Source organism: Folsomia candida, unplaced genomic scaffold (assembly GCF_002217175.1).
Source record: "Folsomia candida strain VU population unplaced genomic scaffold, ASM221717v1 Fcan01_Sc031, whole genome shotgun sequence".
Classification (NCBI taxonomy): Eukaryota; Metazoa; Arthropoda; class Collembola; order Entomobryomorpha; family Isotomidae; genus Folsomia; species Folsomia candida.
In genome coordinates, this window is record NW_019091223.1 from 1,067,242 (window position 1) to 1,080,665 (window position 13,424).

The 13,424-nt window shown below is 39.5% G+C and overlaps 1 protein-coding gene across 1 annotated transcript; it reads right to left on the reverse strand.

Moving 5' to 3' along the window:
* Window positions 1–2,693: 2,693 nt before the first annotated feature.
* LOC110860307 lies at window positions 2,694–7,802 on the reverse strand. The gene has a single exon (XM_022109352.1). The coding sequence runs from the start codon at window positions 7,800–7,802 to the stop codon at window positions 2,694–2,696; it is 5,109 nt and encodes a 1,702-aa protein (XP_021965044.1).
* Between the last annotated feature and the right edge of the window lie 5,622 nt (window positions 7,803–13,424).

Here is a 13,424-nt window from a genome sequence, read left to right on the forward strand (position 1 = left end):
CCATGTATTACTATTACAATTGCACTTATTTCGGCTGTATGTATGTTGGTTGGGTACCTTTTATAACCGATATAAAGCCGTTCAGAATGTTAACTCATGTCAAATTTTTACTCAAAATTTTGATTAGTCATATTTCATTTCCAATTTCTTTCATAAAGTTTGCTTACCTCTCTCATTTGCAATTATATACCTCAAGCTACGGCTGTATGTATGTATCTACGTTTCAAAACCTACACGAGGCCGTTCAGGTTCATAAAATATTCAGAGCTTATAGTTAATCCTAGATTAAAGATGGGAGAGAGAGATTTTGGTTTGGGGACAAATTAATCCTTAATCCAAGTCGACATGTAATTCCGTTTCTTTAAGGTGCATGTGTTCGGTCTAGTACTCGTTCTCTTGGTGAAGTCGGTTCCCACGCTTCATACGGTGCAGGACGCCATACAATTTCAGGAATTTTATTTAATCAAAAATGCTAATCTACAGTATTTCAAACACTCTGGTTAAAACATTCTTTCCAAAAGTCGGATAATCTAACTGAATAAAATACTTTACACAAACTTGCGAAGCCTTAAAGATTGACAAGAACGTAGGCTACGGATTTCAGACCCTTTAAGTGCTTTTCTCACCTAAGTCCTTATTTCATACCTTCCCATTCAAATAGACAGACCTTTATTACCCTAAGCTTACGATGTGTAGCTCGATCATCCAGCTAAAATACCTAAGGCACCTTTCCCATGTAGAAACCTACATCCCATTAATCCTCTTCCTCTCCAAAATTTGTCTCATTATGAAGCAATTTACCATAACCATAAAAAAACAAATGTTGAGACCTTATAATTCAGGCTCTATTTTACACTTATTCCCATTTCTTGCCATGTCTTCAATTCTTTTACATTTAATCATGTGCCTTGACTGGTTTAAAGTTCAATGGTTTAACAAATATAATTCCGTAGCGAATTGGGAATTTGTTTTAATGACGTATTGTGTGATACTATTCGGTGCAATGGCATATGGTATTTGTCACATCATCTGAATACGACGAGAGTCCGTCATTATTCTTAATTCGTCAATGTCGATAGAATACAATCTAGATGGAAGGAATGGTAATTTGGTTTAAGGTTTTCCTAAGGAAATTAATGTTCCCCAATAATTAATTTAATTTTAGGGGGAACAACTAAACCTAGCGGGGTAACAAGTTACTTTCTATTTTTGGCGGCATGTGTAACAGTTTCTATAGGTGTGGTTCCCGTGGCAATATTTGTTTTGAGTCTTATCCGACCCTGCATGCCCCCCATCATAAGCGGACTGATCTTCTCGGCTTGTCAATCTTGGGGGGATGATGGTGGTTTTGGATTTCTTTTTAGGACCGGTGTTGGCTTCTTTGAGTGGTACACGTGGACTATTATTACAGGCATTGTATCTTTTGTAATTATGTTAATGCTCTTGTATCCGGTGGAAATAAAGCTATTACTCATCACCATGATGGGAAGGTAGCTTAATATTTATTATTCTCAGCAAATTTATCGTGCATGTGTAGAACCCCAAAGTCGGTTTTTCACCTTAGCTACATGCGTTTAATGGTTTATTTTATTTTTATTACAGAAATCGCAGGAATAACAGATGCATCGCGTTAAAAGAGTATAGAACGTTGCAATTGTTATCAAATTTCCATAACTTTGCTTTCTATTACCCGGCTATGGCTATAGTGACCGGTGCTGTAATGATATGTGGGAGTATTGCCCTATACGTAGTAATTAGCTCCGCCGATATTGTTCCATTGCCAGTTGTTATTCTATTCTCGATTGTTGCATTCGATTTCTTCCTTATTATTCATGGAATTTTTAAAATTGTCTCCTACCCATATATAAAGTCCGTTGATTTTATTCACCTCGTCAAAAATGGCAAATACACGAAATGGGACTTGCAATTTATCAATTCCTGCCCCCTTCAAAATTATTGTTGGGTGATGGCGGATTCTTCGATAAATTGACATCCTTTGTTATTTGGCAGAAATGTATTGATTGCCTTATCACGTTTTTACTTATGTAAAACTTAATATATGTTGAGGGAGCAGACCTACTACCCGTAGATAAGTCCTCACTTAAAAATTGCCGAGTGGAATGCGGTGTATGACTTTAAAACTCTTCTCGTGACTTATGATTCTTGCGATTCTTTACTTTAAAATCAAAGCTGGAACTAGTAAAGCCAATTACATTTACTAAACCACTTTATTTAATTAGAATCAATTAATTCGTTGGAACATTAATTTTACATGACTTCTCATGACCAACTCAAACCCAAGAATAATCCATACAATTATTCACTCACACAGCAACAGAAAAAATAGTGGCCCAAGCCCAAGAGAACCGGAAAACTCAAAATCACGAGGTTATGAGACACTCAATTACAATACAAAGAAATAAAGGCATTTTCATACAACTACAAAATATCATTACTTATGAAACCTTATACTAAATTCTACATCCTCCACCTTTTCTTTCGTGAGGAAACGAACAAAAGAAAACCAGATAATTTTATACAAATACATGAATTATAACTTTAACTTTTGACACTTTAATTCACTGGTCTTCTCACTTTACGTCCAAATCGGGTAGCTATCCCCGGCTCAGTTTCTTTCAACTTTTGCACCGCAGACTCCTTGTCCAATCTGGCAGTCTTCGTGACCTCTGGTGTCACTGCTGGCAATTCCTTCGATGATGAGATCTCCAATGGATAAAGACACGTTGAATGGGTCGCAGGAACATTCCTCCCATCGTCTTAACTTTCGCCACGCGGGCTTGATCCTTTCCGAGGAAGTCCACAATTCTTCCCATTGGCCAGTCCAAACGCTTCTTATTATCCGCACCGATGAGAACAAGATCTCCAACTTCCAACTTATGCTCTTTCTTCATCTTGCCCTTATGGACCAAAAGTGCAAGATATTCCTTTCGGAAACGATTTCGCAGTTGCACTCGCAACGTCTTCAGTTTTTCATACTGCCTCCTCAGACCACTCCCATCCAAAACCGCTACTTCCGGAAATTCCGTCACAGTTATATCTTGAATAAACATAGCCGGTGTTAGTGGGATGAGGTCGTCTTGGTCCTCATTTACAAAGGTTAAGGGTCTTCCGTTCACGACAGCTTCCACTTCGCAAAGACATGTGAGAAGCTGATCGTAGTTCAATTTCTTATGACCCAGGACACGTTTCAATAAATCTTTAACATTTCTGATCAGCCGCTCCCAAAATCCTCCCCACCAGCTTGCTGTAGGGGGGTTGAACAGCCACTGAATCCTTTGAACTTGGGATTCGGCTTCAATCCTCTTCCAATCCAATTTTCGGAACAAATTGTCCGCTCCGACAAAGTTCGTCCCGTTGTCGCTGTAGATTGTGGTGGGTCGACCACGTCTACTCACGAAGCGAAACAACGCCAACAAAAACGAATCAGTGCTGATCGATGTCACCAACTCCAGATGGATTGCACGGTAGACTGCACACGTAAAAATCACGAACCAAGTCTTCGACCCGTCGGTCAGAGTGAGCGGACCTGCTAAATCCACTCCCGTGATTTGAAAAACTGCTGCGGTCTTCACACGATTTTCTGGCAATGCTGCCTCCGTCACATTTCCCGATTTGGCAGTAAAACGGCGACACGTCACGCACTTCCCAATAACTCTTCTAATTGCTTTCCTTGCTTGAATAATCCAAAAACTCTCTCTGAGCGATCCCATAAGAAACTGGACCCCAGCATGCCCGTTGATAGCATGACTCCATCTAATAAGTTGCTCCACCATGGGATGATCATTTGGCATTAAAATCGGCAACCGGAAGTGTTCTGAATCCATCCTATTCAGCAGCTTGGTCTTCACGCAGAGAATTCCATCAATATTCTTGACCACACGGAGTCCACAAATTACTTTCTGATCCATTGGAAATTCTTCTCGTTGCACCAACTGCACCAAGGTCACTTCGGCACGATTTATTTCCTCCTTCGTTAGTTTTCCATTTTCACTGCTCCTTTTTCTGCATTTGTCGCCAAATCGAAGGAGGTAGGCAATGTGGCGAATATTCTTCATATAGCTTGAATAACGCTTCACATACCATGCATCGACTGTCTCCACGGAACTCATAAAAGCCTTCTTCTTTTCAAAATTGATTGCATTTTCATCCAGCTTTTCGGTATGCGCTGGCCAATTTTCAGCCGGACCCTTAAGCCAATCTGGTCCCTCCCACCAACGAGATTCCACTAATTTCGACGGCGAACAACCACGCGACAGCAAATCTGCAGGGTTAATTCCACCTGGAACATGGGACCACTGCTTCGGCTGACTTAAGGTGCAAATCTCCTTGACTCTGTTCCCAACAAAAGTACCCCACTCGTCGTTACGCCGAATCCATGCGATGGCAGTGGTCGAATCACTCCAAAAATAAGTGGGCACATCCTCCATAGATAAGGCTTTCTTGACTGATGCTGTTAAACGACTTGCAATTGTACAACCAAGTAATTCAAGTCGAGGGATTGTGACCTTCTTGATGGGGGCAACTCTTGATTTTGTCTGAATCAGTTGCACTGATACTTCGTCCCCCAGGTCCACACGAAGAAAGACAATCGCAGCGTATGCAAACTGACTAGCATCCGAAAATGTGTGGATTTGACATCTCTCCTGACGAGATGCACAAACATGTCGAGGAATGTGAATGTTGTCCAAATCAGGGACCTCGCTCCACCATTCCAAGAACTCCTTCTTCACATCTTCTTCCAGTTCTGCATCCCACGATGACTTCTCCTTCCATATTTTCTGCAGTAATAACTTTGGGATCAATGTCGCAGGGCTGAGAAATCCCAACGGGTCATAAATCTTCTGCACTTGCGACAGCACCACACGTTTCGAAATTCTTACTGGCAGCTCTTCACGTGGAATCTCAACCTTCAAAATATCTTCATTCTTATTCCACTTGAGCCCCAGCACAGTTGTCAAAGGTTGGGACGATCCTTCCGCAGAACTGACCTCCCACTGGCGAAGATCCATCTTGGCATCCTCCAAAAGATGAACTGACTTCTCCTTAAATTCTTCATATTCTTCCATAGTATCCACGGACGTCACACAGTTGTCGACGTAGAGAGATTGGAGTAGTTTTAACGCCACAGCAGAATATTCTCGACTTGCACTCTTCAAATGATATTCTATTACTGCTGCAAGTAGAAACGGGCTACAATTCACTCCAAATACTACTCTTGAATGCCTCAGCACCTTGAATTCTTTTCTCCCTGGACTTTCCCACCAGAGAAAACGAAGAAAGTCACGGTCCGCAGGATCCACCGCGATCATCTGGAAAGCCTTGCGAATATCCGAGATGACTCCAATTCTTCTTTCCCGGAACCGCATTAAAATCGATGGAATTAACTCCAATAAATTCGGGCCTTTTTGCAAACATTCATTTAGCGATGGATTTCTTGACATCTTGCACGATGCGTCGAAAACTGGGCGCACGGGCGTGGTCAAACTGTCCGGTTTGAAGACCGGGCGATGAGGCAGGTAGTGGACTAATTTTCCATTTTCTTGCAAGTCCTCGCCACTCACCTCCTCGACGATCCCTTCTTCTATCCACTGCTTAAAAATTCCATCATAGACATCATATTGATCTGCAGCCTTCAATTTTGTTGTTGCTGCCATCAGCCGCTTCTCCGCCACCATTCTATTACTTGGAATCGGGGGCGCCTCACCAATCCAGGGCAATTTCACCGAGTAGCGACCATCATCGGTTCTTGTTACCGTATTCAAGAAATGCTTTTTAGTTTCCAATTCTTGATCTTCTTTATTCTTTACATCGACAGGATCCATAATTCCTAAAGTCTCCAGACTCCAAAGTTCCGACACGGACGACTGGCAAGACATAAGGGCGCTGGACAAGTGTAACATTGCTGTTGAATGATAACCCGCTGGTAATTTTCCACTCAAGGTCCATCCGAAGACTGACTCCATAGCGGTCAGCCCACACGCCAACTGAACAACTCTTCCTGTCATTAGTTGCCCAAAATAGTCACTTCCCACCAGGACTTCAATTTCTGGATTCTGTGACTTCATGTCACTCAGCATTATCCGGTTCTGTGCTAATTCTTCTAACCACGGACCTTTTGGGATTCTGCGAAGTCGGCCACAAATTTCTGGTTCGTCCAAGACTTCCAAATCTCGTTGAGTATTTCCGTCCGGGCTGGATAATGTTACACGGAGTCGGTTGTGTCGCCGTCTTTCAGTTAACTGGCCGCCGAAGAGAACCTTTCTTGACCATACTTCCCCTACCGGCTCCAATCTTAATGCTTCTGCTGTGTCGCGACGAACACTTGACCCTTGACTCCCGTTATCAAATACAAGACGCGCCACACGGTATCTGCTCTTATCATTGTTGTAGATCCGAACTAGCAGCGTTTGTAATAAGACGTCCCCTGCACATTCATGGCTTGTCATTGCTGATGGGGCACCACCTCTTATTTCTTCTCTGTCGACCGGTCTCGCCTCCTGCTCTTGGGCCTTCTGGGCGACTTCCGGACACATTACCACCACATGTTGTCTTGAACAAATGATGCACTTTAACTTTGCTTTACAGTTGCTTGAAAAATGACCGGACCTTAAGCACTTATAGCAACACTTTCTGTCCTTCACTCTGCCATTCTTCTCTTTCATGGTCATCTGAGGTCCTCGCCAACAGTCAACACTGGCGTGATTCTTGTCACAAAAAATACAAGTTGAACTGTGCCCACTGAATAACCCAGCTGCTGTTGCGACGTCGCTCTTGTGATACCCTTCACCGCGATGATTATCTTTCTTCTTGTCCTTTTCCGGCTGTTTCTGCGATGGGATGACGAATGTGAGCCTCTGAGCTCCCTTAACTTCCGCGCGGATGAACTTCATGAGACAAGTCAGTCTCTCCTCCACCGGCTTAATTTCTTCGTCTCCATATCCGGACAAGGCACTTCTCTGCCACACTTTCACTAATTCAATTGGCAGTCCTGATTCAATCATTGGATAGAGGAACGCTGCACTTTCTTTAAATGTCACTCCAAGGGACTCGAGACCTCTCAAATTGGACTCGAGATCATCATACATACTCGCCAATGAGATATTTTCATTCTTCTTTCCAGCATTAGAGATGACCAATTGTTGCAGCTTCCTTACATACACCTCAGTGAGTAGCACTTTGTCGCCAAACCTGTCCTGCATAGCCTCGATAACTTTGGGATAATTCTTTGCAGACTGTGGCCAACTTTCAACAAGTTTTGCAGCTTTGGAGCCAGGAACCATGGATTGAACAAGATACTGAAATTTGTCACAATCGTGGAGTTCTTCATCTAAATGTATCTTCTCGAATTGTGACCAAAAACTAATCCATTCCGTCACTTCGCCTGCAAACTTCTTAATTTCAATTTTGGGCAGCTTGTAAGTCCGATTCTTTTTTAACGTAGTCGACTGCGACGACGATCCGGCTTTGGATTCCGACAGGACCCCAGGCAGGTGAAAAACGCGACGCACTTTCACACAAAAGTCCGACCACTCATCCCGGTACTTATCCATGCTGTCGTACTCTGCTTGGTACTCTTCTTCCGAACACTTATCTGCCAGCATCTTAGCAAGAATCTTGTCATCAGATAACTGCAGGTTTTCTATCGCCACCTTCATCCGTTCCATTTTCACCTCGACCTCCGCCTCATCTGGATTGTCAGAATCCAAAATGATCTTCAATTCGTTGAGTGTCCGAGTGAACTTCCTGCGAAACGGAGTCCTTGTAGCCTTCAAATCTTCCATGACGAAATCTCAGGAAAATATAAAATCCAACAAATACCAAATATTAATATTCAAGTAAGTAACAGCAATTAAAACTGGAATTCTCCAACCTAGGTAGGCTGCGCTTAGGGCCGCAGCAAACCGCTCATTCGGTTCTTCTTATAAATTAACTCCTGGTTGGTCTCTGTTGCTCCACCCACTCGGTCTTCTCAAAGGGATGAACGACGGGCAATACGGCAGCAACGTGAATCTTTTCCTCCTCTTTGACCTTGGCACAAGTCCGTCTTTTAAGGCAGGAACCACTAACACCACACTACTCTCGACAATCACGTCGAGGTCACCAAAATGTTGAGGGAGCAGACCTACTACCCGTAGATAAGTCCTCACTTAAAAATTGCCGAGTGGAATGCGGTGTATGACTTTAAAACTCTTCTCGTGACTTATGATTCTTGCGATTCTTTACTTTAAAATCAAAGCTGGAACTAGTAAAGCCAATTACATTTACTAAACCACTTTATTTAATTAGAATCAATTAATTCGTTGGAACATTAATTTTACATGACTTCTCATGACCAACTCAAACCCAAGAATAATCCATACAATTATTCACTCACACAGCAACAGAAAAAATAGTGGCCCAAGCCCAAGAGAACCGGAAAACTCAAAATCACGAGGTTATGAGACACTCAATTACAATACAAAGAAATAAAGGCATTTTCATACAACTACAAAATATCATTACTTATGAAACCTTATACTAAATTCTACAATATACGTATTAAATTATATTATCGATTGATATGAGTGAAACATACTAGCAAAAATTGGAGTAATAAATGAAATGTTGTTTGTTGGTCTTGTTCACTAAATTGGTTGGTCTAATGTTCGTTCGTGCAATACCTAGAATTTTCGAGTCCTTTGAAATATTAATATTTAAATTTACATATAAACCTGATCAGACTATTTTGACATTTAGTTTTCAAAATTAAAAATTGTGAGTTTATGTATTTTATAAAGTTCCACGTGCATGAATAGTCTAGAAATTCATTATTTTTACCAACATTTTACAGCATCAAGCAAATATTAAGAAAGATTTTCTGGACGACAAACTTCCGAAAATTACTTTAAATTTGGACATCGAAAAGTAATTGTGCATAAATATGTGCATACAATATCTTCAACCGGACCCAGATTCTTATTTTTACTGGCAGTACGTTTTTCAATCAAATAAATTATCGAATCAGTAACAACGTAATTGTATGCGTTAAGCAGAAATCCACCATTACCAGACAGGTCACCATTTCCACAAAGTTTTGCCCAAATCTTACTTTCAAAATGGGCAAAGACCTACAAATCTTGACTTCCAAAGTGGTTCTGCGACCTGTTAGGTGCAACTGATGGATTTTCTTGGCTATATTTGTACACACGGTACGAGACGTTGAATAAATGCTACCAGCCATTCCGGCAAAGATCATCGTTACCACGCCCAGCTCCACCACAACGACGGGGAAGATACACATCAAAGCCATGTTTTCATCCGATATTCCAGTGATGAATCCCTGTAATTAAGTCATGAAAATAATTCCCACACTTTTAAAGACAATGCTGCATTTAAAAAACGAAATGCAGCCTAAAAATCTGGATAAAATAAACTGTACTGAAAACTCAAAATTTAGTATAAGAAATCCACTTAATCTAGAATAAAGTGCGCATTTACTTCATTAAAGACTCGTACTCACAATGAGGATGTGTGAAGTGGTTATTGCCGATATCCACCGGACTAATTTTAAATTGTTCACGTTCAAAAACAAGTGGACCCGTATTTTTTCGTTTTCATGAATAAGCATGTTTACGCCATTGGCGGAATTTTCAAAAAAAAATTCAGCCTAAATTCGGATTTTTAAAAACGCTGTAACTTTTCGAATTTTTATCCGATTTCAAAAAACAAACCCAATTTGTGTTCAGAATTACATCCCTGAAAATATAAAAATTCATTTTTAAAAATTTAAAAAATTTGATATTTTCATGCTATTTCTGAATTTTTATAAACCCTAAAAACGATAATTTTTAGAAAATTAAAAGTTTTTAAAAATGAATTTGTATATTATCAGGGATGTAATTATGAACAAAAAATGGGTTTATTTTTTTAAACCGGGTTAAAATTCGAAAAGTTACAGCGTTTTTAAAAATCCGAATTTTGGCTGGAATTTTTTTTGAAAATTCCGCCAAGGGCGTAAACATGCCCATTCAGGAAAACGAGAAAATACGGGTCCACTTATTTTTGAACGTGAACAATTTAAAATTAGTCCGGTAGATATCGGAGATAACCACCTCACACCTCCTCATTGTAAGTAAGAATGATTACTGAAATTCAAGTAATTCTTGTGAACGAGTAGTACAATATAAAGAAAAAAACGTGCCGTTTCGTTTGAAAAAACTCACCCTAAGTACTTGGTTTAAAAAGATACAATTTTTGTAAGGCAATATAAAAACTTTTAAAATTGTGCATACCGAAATCATAATATACAAGGCCAGAATTGTGCACAGCAACAGTTCCGTAATGAGAAACGGAATGCACCCATCTTGATACGAATTATTCATGCATTTCTCCAAGACGCAGAGCTCCTTGTATCTCGAGATCCCTTCGGACACGGGTATTGAATCCAATTTATTCTTTAGCCGTTCGACCAGTCGAGAAAAACAGATAAGAATCACGACCAACATGGGACAACAGGACAGAACAGAGGCGCAAATTATGTAGAGAGAAAAGAACGACTGAATTATGGACAGGAAAATATGAAGGATATTTCTCAATTGGCAGAGTGGCTGATCACATTTAAGCATTAGGGATCCCAACCAGGGTGCCGCACACAGATTTAGAAAGGCTGGAGGGATCATCATTCCTAGCGAGTACAACGGGCTGATGATCTGACACATGTCGAGGACTCGATTGATAGCAAAATTACTCCATTTATTTTGGGTTTCCCCGCGTTGGTAGTATTTTTTCTCCAGGGTATACATCATATTTATTAGGGTAATGATTTCATACCCTGCAAAAGGGAATATTTACTTATCATTTTGTTTGAAAATGATTAAAGTAGTGCTCCACGTGAATCATGAATTGATCGGGTCGAATCGAATCTGGATTCGACCGGTTCGTAAATGAGGTCGAATTAAGTCGAAGCCGAATTAAATCGAAGTCGAATTAAGTCGGATACTAAAATTTCGGATTATTACTTGGTATTCAAATCGCAGATTCGATTTTGACTGGATTCGTGCAGAGCCCTAGTTCAAAGTTTTATTTATTATGCATACTTTTTCTCAATGCAAGTAACACGAGCATCAAATCAGCAAACATTGTTCCTGACGTCATCATAATTACGACCGATGCACCAAATCCGACCTGATTTAGGGACGTGGAAATTACGTAGAAACCATTAAATGTGACAAATAATGCGAAAATAACGGTAACGATAAGCAAATTCTTTGACCAGACATTCTTAACTTCCGAACACTCCAATACTTTCTTATCGTTTTTTGACGGAAATCGGTATTCTTGATATCCTAGCAATCGACAGATCCTTATTTGCCGTTTTATAGATGGAATTACGGAGTGTAGAAGCATTTTAAATGGTTTTCAGGGCACCTATTTAGAGTACCTCGTTGACGACGATATTTTACTTTTTTCAGTTAATTGAGATTAAATTGCGATTCCATAAAACGGACCGTCTTTAAGGTTTTCGTCGGGTAATTAACCTGCTTGGTTTTATTTTGTCTGTGTTGTAAGTATCTAACCTAACCAAATTTTATTTTTTGTTTGGTTCGACGTGGAATTGAAAGGATGGATGGACACGAATTAAATATCGAAATGATAAATATTGGTAACAAATATCTCGAAATGTGATCATTTTGTTTATACAGCGTAGTAATGTCCGAATCTCCAATCATCGTGGCAGCAGACAAAGGTTTTTAGTATAACACAGTATATTTACATTAAAGGACCTGAATATTTTACAGTTTCCTCTTTAATGGGTTACGTACATATATCTACTTACCATTGGCTGCGTAACGGAGGGGACATCGGGTGGAATTGTTTCTCAAAATTTAGATATTTATGTATAATGTTATATATCAAAACTTGATAATCAGGGCCTACAATATCATTGTCTCTGTATACAGTTCCGCATCCCCTGTCAGGTATGCTCCAAAAAGTAAATCAATTACTCATAGAATACATATAACGATCTATGAAATTCTAAATTCTGGCGACTGTAAAGTTAAATTTTAATGATTTCCTTTCTGTAGTAAGCTTGTCAATCTGAAATGGAAAAGTGTTACCTATTCACAGCTTTACGTAGTTACTAATCGATAAGTTTTACTTGTGAAATTCCGCAACGAGTTGCGTATAGTTTTTAAAGCGTATATACACATTTCAAGAGAATGTTGGGATTGTAATGTATTTATGTCACAAGTACATATTTATCCAAGATTAATTTATTAATTTTATCACGCTCGATATCTTCAGCAATAGGTATGTATTTATGCAAAGGTATTTCTGTTGTTTACAATATTCTACGAAATTCATTACGATCATTCCTTGGAGTTAGAACTGCCAATGTTTTACACGTCGATGCAAATCAAGTCTAATGTATTTACATACTACTACTACAATGATAAATTCTATAATATGCTACTGTTAGGCCTCTCTCTGAGTGATTTGGGACCAGTTTTCTTATAAGACTGTAAATATGACAGACATATTTATATGCAAAATATAATAATCTATAATGTCACATATGTCGATTAAAATGCTTGTTACACTAATATTAGAAGACATGTTTAAGGAGGGACGAATATTAAATATTCTTCTGTACACAAATGACAAGCTTTCTGTACAGAAAATTACAGAACTTGAAACAAAGTCATATAAGTAATGACGCTTTAAATCGCTATGCTCATGTTGATTTAATAATGAACAAGTTATAATTTGAATATGTCTTTAAGCGAAGATATGCCGAGAAATTAATAGAATTCGACGGCGTAAAATCGGAGGCTTTGTCCTCTGGTATCAATGTGTATAGATAAATTATCTAATTTCAAAATACGCAGGGCATCAATTTCGTGTAATTTGTAATTATGTAATTCTAAATATGGAAAACTGAATGATATATCGGAAATTATTCATTAATTTCACCTGTTTTAGTACAACTTGCTTAATTTAGCTGAGGGTTTCCGAGTCTCCTTAAGTGGGATGTACCAGTCGACATGATTTCTTTACTTGCTTTGAAGGACATATAGGTTTTACTACAAGCAGTGCAGCTAGGAAAACAAATGGAGAGATTTTACTTTTTGAAACCAAGCGGCGATAGCGGTTCTAAGCGCATACAAGAGCTCAACAATCCGGCGTTTAAATTTTTGACGCACAGAAACGAATTCCTCTACGAAAAACAAAGCAAAACCTCCAGCAAGTAGAAGACCGCACAAAGTATGTATGCTTTTCAAAGCAGAAAGAGAGACAGGGTTGGCCTCTTCAAAAATTACACCCTTCTTTAGCTTTTGATAACGAACTTGATGCACCGCTTTCCTAAGCGGAGCTCCTGATACGGTACTTCCTATATCCCGGAGTAAGTCGGCTTTATCCTG